Raw genomic sequence first — 10,996 nt, forward strand, 5'->3', positions numbered from 1 at the left:
AATTTGTCTTCTGAACCACACGTCCAGGTAACAAAGACCATCCGCACCAGAGCAGGCAACAAGATGGTACGCAACCTAGATATTTTCTCACGATAAATTCCTGTTACAACACTGCCGGTGTTAACTAACAAGTAACAAAACGAATTGAAAGTTTCTTTTCATGTGCCTTTAAATAATTTGTGCCCAGAAGTAATTCGTTTTATTCTCCTTGATTATGTAAAATTTTTGAGATGAGTCATACTTTGTGCGTGCTATTCAGGCTTTTTACAACCCTGGGTCAGACATACTTTTGTGTGTTGTTATGTACTGCTGCTTCCTCCCCTACCATGTTCCTTCTCCCACAACTATATGTATTTTGGGAAAGAGATGAAACAACTCCTGGGCAGTTATTTACCCAGAAATTTGAATGACTGAGGGGAGTGAGAAAAATGATAAACTAAATATTTACTTGGAGAGAATAAAGCACATTTTTGCTGGACAGAATTATCTGAAATAGCTCCATCAATTAAGTTCCTTGGGTAAGTTCACACATTTCGTTTTTCCTCTAGAAAGACAATCTCAGCTCACGTCTATTTATGTAATAAGGCCATTGAAGAGTGATGAGTGACTAGTTAATGAGTAGTCTTTGTTCTTTCCCTTGTCAACTTTCCCAAGACTCTTGAAACAGGTGCTCTTAGGTCAATAGATAAATATTAAAAGTACCCTTTTCCCCCCTGCACCATTATCCTGTTGGTACTAGAAGCTCTAGTACAGGTTCATCCTAAGAAGAGGCAATTTTTGGCATGCTGAAACCCTGATAATTGCCCCAAGGGGGTGGCATTTTTCTCAGTAGTTACAGTGGACATTTCCAAGAGCAGTCAACTGCATGGAAGCCCACTAAGCACTGTGTGTTCTCTCTGTCCATATCTCAGCCCATTACTTCTCCCTAGGTTAGCATTCTTCAACGTTAGAAGGCACATGCTAATTAAATTTTAATAAGAAATGCTCTGATGCTGTTCACTGTGCCATGTCCCTCAACAGACTCTGTAACACATGAGCCCATATTCCAAAGATGGTGACCTTTCTAGTTTTTCTCAGGAGTGGACTTGTCAAAGTGCAGCCCCTGTTTTGATCTTGATCTTTGGCTTACTCGCTCAAAGAAGATAATAATTGACAAACAAGGGCTATTCATCTCTGTCAGTCAAATTGTATTATTAAGTAAATGCATAAACTTCCCCATAGTGTCCTTAAATGTCTTCTAAAGAAGAAGACTTTTAGAAATTGCCTTCATTTTATTTAAATATTGAATAATGAGGAAATGTAGAGCTGTCTTTAGTGCTCCTGTTATAACTCATCCAGTGACAGGTAGTGAGTGTTGTTTCCCACGGCATATTTTCAGGTCAAAGGAAAGATATATTGAAGGAAAATTCAATCCAGAGTTCATGGGTAACTATCCCATTCTTCTCAAGACACTTTAAGGCAAACCATTGAATTCATAAACTGTTAGAGCCAAATCGATTTGAGGGTATTAATGCACCCCTTGTCTTTGCAAATGAGAAAACTGAAGACAAGAGAGACTAAATTACTTGCCCAAGATTTTACAATTGCCTCAAAACAAAATGCCCTCATGTCCGTAATACTGACTTGATCTGTATAATACTGTAAGGCTTTACAATTAGACGCATTTATTTCAGACACAAGGAATCCACTCACCTCCAAATATTTTAGGATACAAGTATTGTTTTCTTTGCTTCTACATGTGAGGTACATAAGTATGGCCTGGACAACCTCCATTCGTGTCATCAAACAACAGAATGTTGCAGAGAGTGTGGTAGGGCGGGACTTGGGAACCCTGACTCCCTGCTAGAGCTCTTCATTTAATTGTACGATATGGGGCAAGTGGTTGACCCTATCCATAGGGTCCAAGTTCTGGGACCTAAAAATCTCAGGGTTGAGATCTTAATTCTGCCACTTGCTAACTGTATAACCTTGAGCTAGCTCCTTTATCTCTCAGAGTCTCCTTTTTCATCATCTATAAAGTGAAGATAATGAACACACAGAGACTATCATGGGGATTAAGTGAGAGAATAAGATAAATGCTTAGGGTGTTGCCCAGCAATTAGAAGAGTAAAAGTTAACTCTCCTTAGCCACTTATGTATAAAGTTAGAAGATGGATTATATATTCTCTAAGGCTTTATTTCAACATGAATATTTTATAATTTGGTAGCTTGAGGAGTTTCTGTTTTCTCCTTCCACTAATAGTTATGTGGCATACCTCATTTATGCTCTTTTCACAAAATACACAGCCTTTCCTATTCAGTTCATGAGGAATAACTCATTGGCCTTAGCGGAAGGGCAGTTAATCAGTTTGACCACTAGATGGTGATTAAACTCTTATGGCCTCTCAGTTGGTCGCCTGTACTGACCACCTAGTAGAAGACTTAAAATATATAAAATACGGAACTTTCAAGTTGGAAGACCATCTAATCTAATTTGGAGGGTTTGAAGCAGTTGGCACTCAGAGGTGAAGTGAGTTGTTCAAGGTTACACAGATGTCAGTCGTAGGCTTCAGACAAGAATACAGGCCCAGTTTGGGCCAATGACTGGTTTTCTTTCATGACACTGCAGAACTGTACTAGAAACACAGTGGTACGTGGCTGTTCGGAGCTTCTGCAGTGTTCTGTAGGCTAACTCTGCCACCACCCTTGTACATACAGCTTTAGAACCCACTTGGGTCTGGGTCAGATGCTGAGTCTGCTTGTCTCACATTTGTCTTTGACAGTGTAATAAGAAAGCTTTGAGTACTCCCTCTGTTCCTTTTTAAGGGGTTTATGTCTGTTTTTTATCTTAACATTTATTTTCTTTGGTGCTACCCCTTATCCCTCACTGATATGAATGTAATCTGTTTTCAGAAATTAATGGCTAGTAGGATAGCTGGAAACATAATATTTTTTATGAGAAAAATGTACAGAGTAACCAATATAGTTCTTACACCTTCCTATTTCTCCAGTGGCCTCACATTCAGTGTCCTTACCCTTAGTGATATTATAACCATTAGGGAATTCATTGTAGGTATGGGGAAATGCGTCTCATTGGTACATATATTCTTTTTGTTCCTGCACTGTTTTGTGTGCGTGTGTGTGTGCGTGTGTACAAAATGCCTCTTGTAAATAACATTTCCTTCTACAACTTTCCTACTAGTAACCAAATAAGACATTAATGGATGCCCACAAAGAGAAAATAGTGCACCTCACCCAGGACTTACTTCCATTTTCAGAATTTTGCAGTCTTTCTTATGAGTGCTGAAATTCATACTTAATCTCTAATGCACTATTTATAAGTAGAAGGGAAAATGGAAGTAGATAGGAAAACTTGGAACTTTGAGTCTAGAAGGAGCCTTCAAGAAGATAATCTGCTCTCAGAAAAGGTGTGTTTCCCAAAGTCACAGAGCTAGCGATAGATAGGATCGGCCTAGAATCTACGCCGTCCCACACAAGTGTTCTGTAGGCTAACTCTGCCACCACCCTTGTACATACAGCTTTAGAACCCACTTGGGTCTGGGTCAGATGCTGATTCAGTGCAAGATGAAATCAGGGTATGCTCTAAGATTATTTAAACTTCGTGAGTCTCTGCAAGATGGCTGCCGCTGTTCTTAACCTTGCTGCATAGATTTTGGCACATCCAGGATGGCAAGAGGGGATACTTTGCATAATTCTGACAGCAACTAATTTTGCCTAATGGTGCTACTGATACTCTTAAACTAAAAATGTCCTGCATCAAACATCCACATTTTAATTATCCTGGATCTACTTAATCTATGCTGGTAGGATGTGTGGAGAGCGGTTATCTTTGTTGATGGAAAATGTTTTACCAAATTAAGGGATGGGATTGGAACCCAATTCGTTGACGTTAGTTGACTGACTAAATGTTTATTTTTCATCAGTGAAGTGTCCAAAAAAATTCTTCATGTGGTGGTGGGGAGATCACCTTGGCATACTGCAGAAGGCTGCCAGCTAATTGCTGGGTTGGGTTGGGTTTGGCATGGTCCTTTAGCTTCCTGGAAGGTGAGAAAGCAAAAAGCAGCATCCATCCAGCATTTGAGATATTTGAGTTATTTATGTTGATTCTCCTCTCAGGTCCATAAAAGGTGGCTCCGATTCCTCCCCTTCTGAGCCTCGGCCAGCTCGGTCCGGCCGAGCCTTCTTATTCAGAGTCCTCCGAGCGGCTCTTCCACTCCAGCTTCTCCTGCTGCTCCTCATCGGGCTCGCCTGCCTTGTACCAATGTCAGAGGAAGACTATAGTTGTGCCCTCTCCAACAACTTTGCCCGATCATTCCACCCCATGCTCAGATACACAAATGGCCCTCCTCCGCTCTGAACCAAGCAGATGCCATCTGCAACAGTGCTGGTAGCACAAGGAGGAGTTGGCCAAAAGCGATCCCAAACTAGCAAAAACAGGACCTGAATCTTGGCGAATGCCCTCAGCATGGCAGCTTTAGCTCTCCTCCGTATCCCGTGTGTGCAAATCATGGCTTCGGAGGTGGATGGTAAACAATGACAGGAGGAGAGCAGACAGACAATAGGTTGGGAAGAAATTTTGTTTGAAACCCTGAGCCTCAGCACTAATGAGATTAAGGACCTCCAACGTTCTCTGGACGCATGAATTCTGGGCCATTGGCTCATTCTGTGCATACCCAAGGACTTCAGTAGACTGTCTGAGCAGCTCTCCCACAGTGCTGCTCCATCCATTCAGTAAAGGACTCTCCCTGAGTGCCATGTTGGCATCGAACAATCTACCAACCAACCAGTGCTGAGGAGATTTTAGAACCTTGTAACATACAGTTTTTAAGAGCTTATATGGCACCTTTCTTTTTACCTTGCTTTCCTTTGGGGCATGATGTTCTAACCTTTGCTTTAGAAGCACAAGCTGTAAATCTAAAAGGCACTTTTTTTAAAGGTATAAAGTAAAACTGGATGTAATAAATACAATCATGGAAGGCTTTATGTGACAAAAAAGTTGAATGTTACAGTAAAAAAAAGATATTTATGTATGTACAGTTTGCTAAAGCCAAGTTTTGTTTGTATTGATTTCTTTGCATTTATTATAGATACTATAAAATATTTTGTCTGTGCTTTTTTTTCTTTCCCCTAAAGAAATGACTCTAAATTTATGCACTAAGCAGACACTTATCAGAGCACAACCTAAATGATCTTTTTTGCAGAATGAGAGAAGCTGAAACATAAGTATATATTAAAGAGAAAGGATGGTTACAGGTAGCACACATTTAGACGTAAAGGACTCTGGATGATTCCTTTCCCCCTCCTCTTCCCATAGCTAATCATATCTCCTGACCTCTTACTCCCCAGCATCTTTCACAGCCCCCTTTCTTCTCTATTCCCTTTGCCCAGTTGGAAGAAACCCCACATTACTCTCCTCACTGAGGCCACATCTCCGCTCTATCCCAAGGATACTCAATAGCCATGTGGATTTTCTTAAAGCACTCTTGTTCACATCCCTACTCTACTCCAAAACCTTTGATTGCTTTTCATTGTCTACTAGAATAAATACAGTTTTCATCCATCATTCAAGTCCAAATACGATAAGATTTTATTCTGCCCCTCTGATCTTGCCAACCAGCGGCCATCGTGGAATTGCTGGGTGCTCATGGCGTTTTAATCCATCCTTTAATAATTGGAAGAGGATTTATATAAAGCCCAGGTTTCAGGCTTCTCTTGAAAATGGAAATCTCTCGTGCCTTGGGTGCATATTCCTGCAGGCCGTCATTGCTGGGGTGATATGGTTGCTGTCACCTGAAGAACAGTAAGAGAGAGTTTTTACATTTGGCTTTATATCCTATTAACTCCTCTCACTACCTGTCCCAGTCTAACTCCTGTGGGTATTTGGTGTACAAATCCTGCTCTACATGGAAAATTTAAACCAAACTGAGGTACTCGACCTGAAACTGCCTGCCATGGTTTCCATGATGTTTGTAGCCTGAGTGCCATCTCAACTAGGGCTCCTGAGGATTATTAGGTTTCCCAATTCCTGAGATCACGGCAGAACTTCTAATCCCATCTCTGGGGGTACGACCTGGGGGCTTGCATTACAAACAGACACCTGAGGTGATTTTAGCCCGACGGACTGTTGAAAAGCACTGCCCCATCCCTTCTTACCTCCACAGTTTTGTTCTTACCACTCCTTCTCTCTTCTCACAAGACTTAACTCACAAAGCCCCCAACTCCCTGAAGACTTCCCTGACCACTGTTGGACTGTATTTTAACACTTCCCTCTACTGAATTTTCCTCACATGGGCATTCTGCTCTCTACTGTCAGGTTATTCCTGTCCCATTTCCCCGGAACCTCGCTCAGGGAACAGATCAGAATTGAGTTGTTCTTTTTCTAAAGAAGAGAAACATGTGCTAAGGTTTCCCATGTTCCTGCTTCTGGAAAGGCTGTGAGCTGTGGCAGAGAGCGGAGCTTCAGGTGCCCTCCCCTGAGATCGGGCCACGCTCTTACCTCACTTCCCCACCACTCCTGCTCCCAAGCAGTGCGCTCAGAGCAGTCCAGCCCTACAAGAGACACACGTTGCCACTGTTAAGAAAATCACCACACAATGAGACATTAGTCATGGAAGAGACCAGCACCAAGAGACCGCAGAGCCCTTGCTTCTCCACATTACAATTACCGGACTAACGAGGCATTTCCCATCACTGAGGAATCAAGTGTTAAATGTGGCTGAGAAAAAAGTTCGGTTTTGACTAAGAAAAATCTAATTAGAGTATAGTCTTTTTGTGCCTTTCTAAAAACCCCTGTGAAACACCCATAAGGATGGGTAATGTGCATTTCCATTAAATTTTTGAAGACTTAAACAATCCAACATTGGAACAGAAGTGGAAAGTCCTGGTGAGTGGAAACATTGAAGCCGTGAAGTCATGGCTTTCCCCAGGGGGTGATATGACCAGTCTCGTGAGGACCAAGCCAGCCACCGATGAGTCTGGTACCTCTGCCCGGAGCCCTCACACTCTTACCTGCCTCTTGAGAAAGGGGACACAGGACAGCATCAGGAGCACCCTCACCTGCACCCTAGGCAGCCCTGGCAAGAGAGAGAGAGAGAGGATGTTCAACAAAGGCTTCGGGAACAAGATGAAGGGTTTGAAAGAATATTCAGGGGATGAAAGGGCTCTCATTTCTGGAGTGAAGGCTGCCGGGGCCCTGCTGTGGCCTGGAGGTAGCCGGTTATCCCGAGAGTGGGGGGTGAAGAGGGGCAAGGCACAGAGGCCATCGACTGACCAGGAACGTAATGAGATTTGCACAGGCAGCCAGGAAATGTTAGAAGTGGTGAGGAAAGAGAAAAGTCCATAGAGCTAACATGGAGAAATGAAGGCTTGGAAACCAAAAGCAGTGACTTCACAAGAAATCCAGGGAAGAATGAAAGACTTTTGAGAAAACCGCTCCTGGGGAGCAGGAATGTTGCCTCCTGGAAAATGGGGCGTCAGCAGCTTCCCTTGCATTTGTACGAAAAGAGGGGAGAGATACCTTCAAAAGGCTTGGATGAGAAATTCAGCAAGCTGAGGTCTGAGATTTCCTGTTCAAAAAGCAGGTTGTGGTAGACAGATTTACAGCCTGTGCTTTGGGGCCGATTATTAAGAACGTAAAGCTACAGAACTTTATTGACAAGCCATGGAAGAGATCGTAAAGCAAAGAGAGGTGGAGTGAGTTGATTTATGAAAGCTGATCACCAGGCCAAAGCACAGAGTCTCCAAGAGCTGGTGTGGATGGGCCTGAGACCAGCCCTAATAGTTGGGATTCCTTCCCTGCTGCCCACCAGTTTGGCATCACCAGATGTATCCTCCGGGAACTGTGGAGAAGAAAGTCTCAGAGTCTGCACTGAATAGGTTCAGACATGCCAGGCAGAGCACATTCCCTCCTATCACCGTGTTTATCAAATGCCCACTGTGGTGTGTGACCTGCCCCAGACCTCGGGAGGCCAGTCTGAGCCAGGAAGGACCCCATCACTTCTTGTGTGATGATCCATCAAGGCAACCTTCACAGGGCCTTTGACATACGGAAGAATCTGTACTTTCCTCTACCAGTTATGTCCTGAAACTGGGGATCAGGGTAAATGACACTAGAAGGGAACCAAATAGAAACAGTATCTGAGTTAGGGGGGAAAAGAGATTAAATCGATTGCATCTGTCTTCTTAATTTTCTGGCAGCAAATTTCTTCTTTTCACTTCTTTGTCACCTGATTTATGTGACGGTGGGGTGCGTTTCTGAAGAGCATGAGTCTGTGGAAGCAAAGACAGGTGAGGTGATGGACAAGCATGGAGGCCATTCCCAGCTTTGTCGTGAGCAGCACCAAGTTCGGGTGACACGAAGGGGCATTTTACCAAGAGTGGTCATTTCAATTTTAGATTTAATAATATACTGTGATAAGAGGCTGATTGTCAGACCTCAAATAATCCAGAGACAATGAAGCTTAAAAGGAATGGCTTTTATTTTTCAGTTCCTGGCTTCTCACTAACCTCTCCCTCACAGTTTAAAATCTCTACCAGGAATCCATTTGGGAATGCCGCAGAAGAACCTGGATTTTGGGAAGAATCCTCATTCAGATGAGTAAGTGAAAGAACTGGGTGAATTGGGGGCATTTCCTGCCGCTGAGCAGGATGTTGGGCAAAGACAGGCACTGGAGGAATTCACTGGAACTGTGCTGAGGAAGGAGCATCTTGGAAGGCTAGAGAAGTCGGACAGTTGAGAATTGCTAATAAAAAACAAGGCGACATGCTGTAACACCATACCACACGCTGAGCAATGAGGAACATTTAATCTGGGGAGCCGAGGAAGCCAGTTGGGACGTGGACATGATCCTTCTAAAATATAAACCTCACAGGAAAATAAATCAGCCTTGCCATTTTTTTTACAGGAGCAGGAACATAACTGAGTTTGAAAATCCCAGTTTTCAGAAGAAAGTCCCTGGTAGGCTGTGGTGCCCCTGACGGACGGCATCGGTGCCACAGGCGGTGGGGAAGAAATCCAGGTCTTCCGGCCCCATAGTACGATCGGTGCCTCACAGATGTGCATTCCAAGCCCGGGCCCGAATCCTGCTGGACACATTCTTGAGGCAGTTGCTGAGCTCTTTTAGAAAAAAAAAAACAACAACAAGATAATAGGAAGGGAAAAATGAAGGGGGGGAAATCAGAGGGGGAGACAAACCATGAGAGATTATGGACTCTGAGAAACAAACTGAGAGTTCTAGAAGGGAGGGGGTGGGGGGATGGGTTAGCCTGGTGATGGGTACTAAAGAGGGCACGTACTGAGTGGAGCACTGGGTGTTATACGCAAACAATGAATCATGGAACACTACATCAAAAACGAATGATGTAATGTATGGTGATTAACATTACATAATAAAATAAAATTAAAAAAAAAAAAAGTGAAGCTGCCAAGGAACTGCCAACACTGTGGAGAGCTCCCAGCAGTCACCCCAACCCCAAACCACCCAGCACAGCTCACCTTCCTGCCCCCCCACCTCTCTATGGAATTTACAGGTTGACCGGGAACTATAGGGGTGCAGTCTGTCCGGGCCAGTGTGCTCCAGCTGTGGTTCGGATCCACAGCATCTGTGTTACCTGGAAACTCGTTAGCAAAGTACCACTTTGGGCTCTAGGCCACCACCTGCCCCAGATTTCTCCATCTTGGGACTGGTTCACTCTCCCTAGCTCACCACATAGCAAATGTAATAAGTGATTTCCCCATCTTCCCCCCACAGACTTGTAATGTCCACTTCATCAAATAGGTATCCATATAAATCGGGATTTTTGTTCTGGATTCTATCATGTGCTGTTGATCTGAGATCATGATCTCTGAGGATCAGTATTTGTCTGTAGCTCTATGGTGATTCCCACACGTAAGACAAGTTTGGAAGGGCTGGACCAAATGTTATCACTTTTCTAAAATATTGCCCAACTGAGGGCAACAGTGGCTCATTGTTTTTAAAATTTTCATTTCTATGACCCGTTTATATGATGATTCCATTTGTGTTACCTCTGTGTTTTATTTATCTGTCTTCTGTAGTCTCTATTTTTCTATTGTTTTTCTTTCACTTTTTTACAATTTCCAAAGAATGCTTTGTATATTAGAAAAATTAATAACCCTGTATATCATTTGTCTTGGCTTTATACAGTTCCTTCATTCCACAGAAAGTTTTAATTTTTATGTCATCAGATATGACAGGTTCTTTTTCCTTTATAGATTCTAGAGAGTCTATAGTAAGAAGGTCTTTTCCTCTCCAAGACTATGAAAATGGTTGCTTGTATTTTCTTCCAGGAGGTTTATAATCTATCTGGAGTCATTTTTGTAGTTGATGTGAAGTAAAAAGCTACTTTGTCAACTTCCAAACAAACAGACAATTGTCCCAGTGCCAGTAGGGAACAAGACAGGGATACTTCCTTTTATCACTAGCTTTTAGCAGCCAAAAAGCCAGCATAGGGCTTGTTGAATAAATTAGAGTGCACACATACTATTTACTATAATGCAACGATTTTTTAAAAAATGAGATTAAGCTATATTTATTTATTGAGGAAGATGTTAATTATTTTTTTAAAAAGGTATGGAATAGTTTCTATAATATGCTCCCATTTTTGTAGGAAGAAAACCCATGTTAACTGCATAAGGCAAGGAAAATTTTAGAAAGATATATATGAAATTCAAGGCTTCACATTGTGACCAGAATCATCAGAGGGAGAAACAATTTTAAACACATTATTTAAATTGTGACAAAGAGCATGATTTGTTTTTGAGATCCTAACTGCTGTAATACTGATAATTTTAAAATCAAGCAAAAAGGAAAGGTACTTCTGTTCTTGCATGAGAGGCATTTGATTTGCTTTTTAATTAAAAAAACAATTTGGGTGTGCTCGAAATAAATGATTGGGAGTCATTTATTAAAAGTACCATCTTAATGGCTGACTCCGCTCTGGATGGTCATCCTGAACTTATTGCTGGCTCCAGTTCCAG

At 42.4% G+C, this 10,996-nt stretch overlaps 1 protein-coding gene across 16 annotated transcripts in view; it reads left to right on the forward strand.

Moving 5' to 3' along the window:
- The window catches only part of SYNE1 (spectrin repeat containing nuclear envelope protein 1), a 437,497-nt gene extending 432,391 nt beyond the window's left edge, over positions 1 to 5,106 (forward strand). For 9 of the 16 annotated variants that reach the window (XM_032407632.1, XM_032407631.1, XM_032407641.1 and 6 more), the window contains one exon: positions 4,117 to 5,101. In XM_032407632.1, coding sequence (XP_032263523.1) covers positions 4,117 to 4,357 — 241 coding nt within the window. In that variant the 3' untranslated portion in view covers positions 4,358 to 5,101. Of the gene's footprint in view, positions 1 to 4,116 lie in introns of all 16 variants that reach the window. The other 7 variants (XM_032407640.1, XM_032407639.1, XM_032407646.1 and 4 more) reach the window with 4 other exon arrangements.
- The last annotated feature ends 5,890 nt before the right edge of the window (positions 5,107 to 10,996 follow it).

This window comes from Phoca vitulina, unplaced genomic scaffold, assembly GCF_004348235.1.
Source record: "Phoca vitulina isolate PV1807 unplaced genomic scaffold, GSC_HSeal_1.0 scaffold9, whole genome shotgun sequence".
In the NCBI taxonomy this organism is placed as follows: Eukaryota; Metazoa; Chordata; class Mammalia; order Carnivora; family Phocidae; genus Phoca; species Phoca vitulina.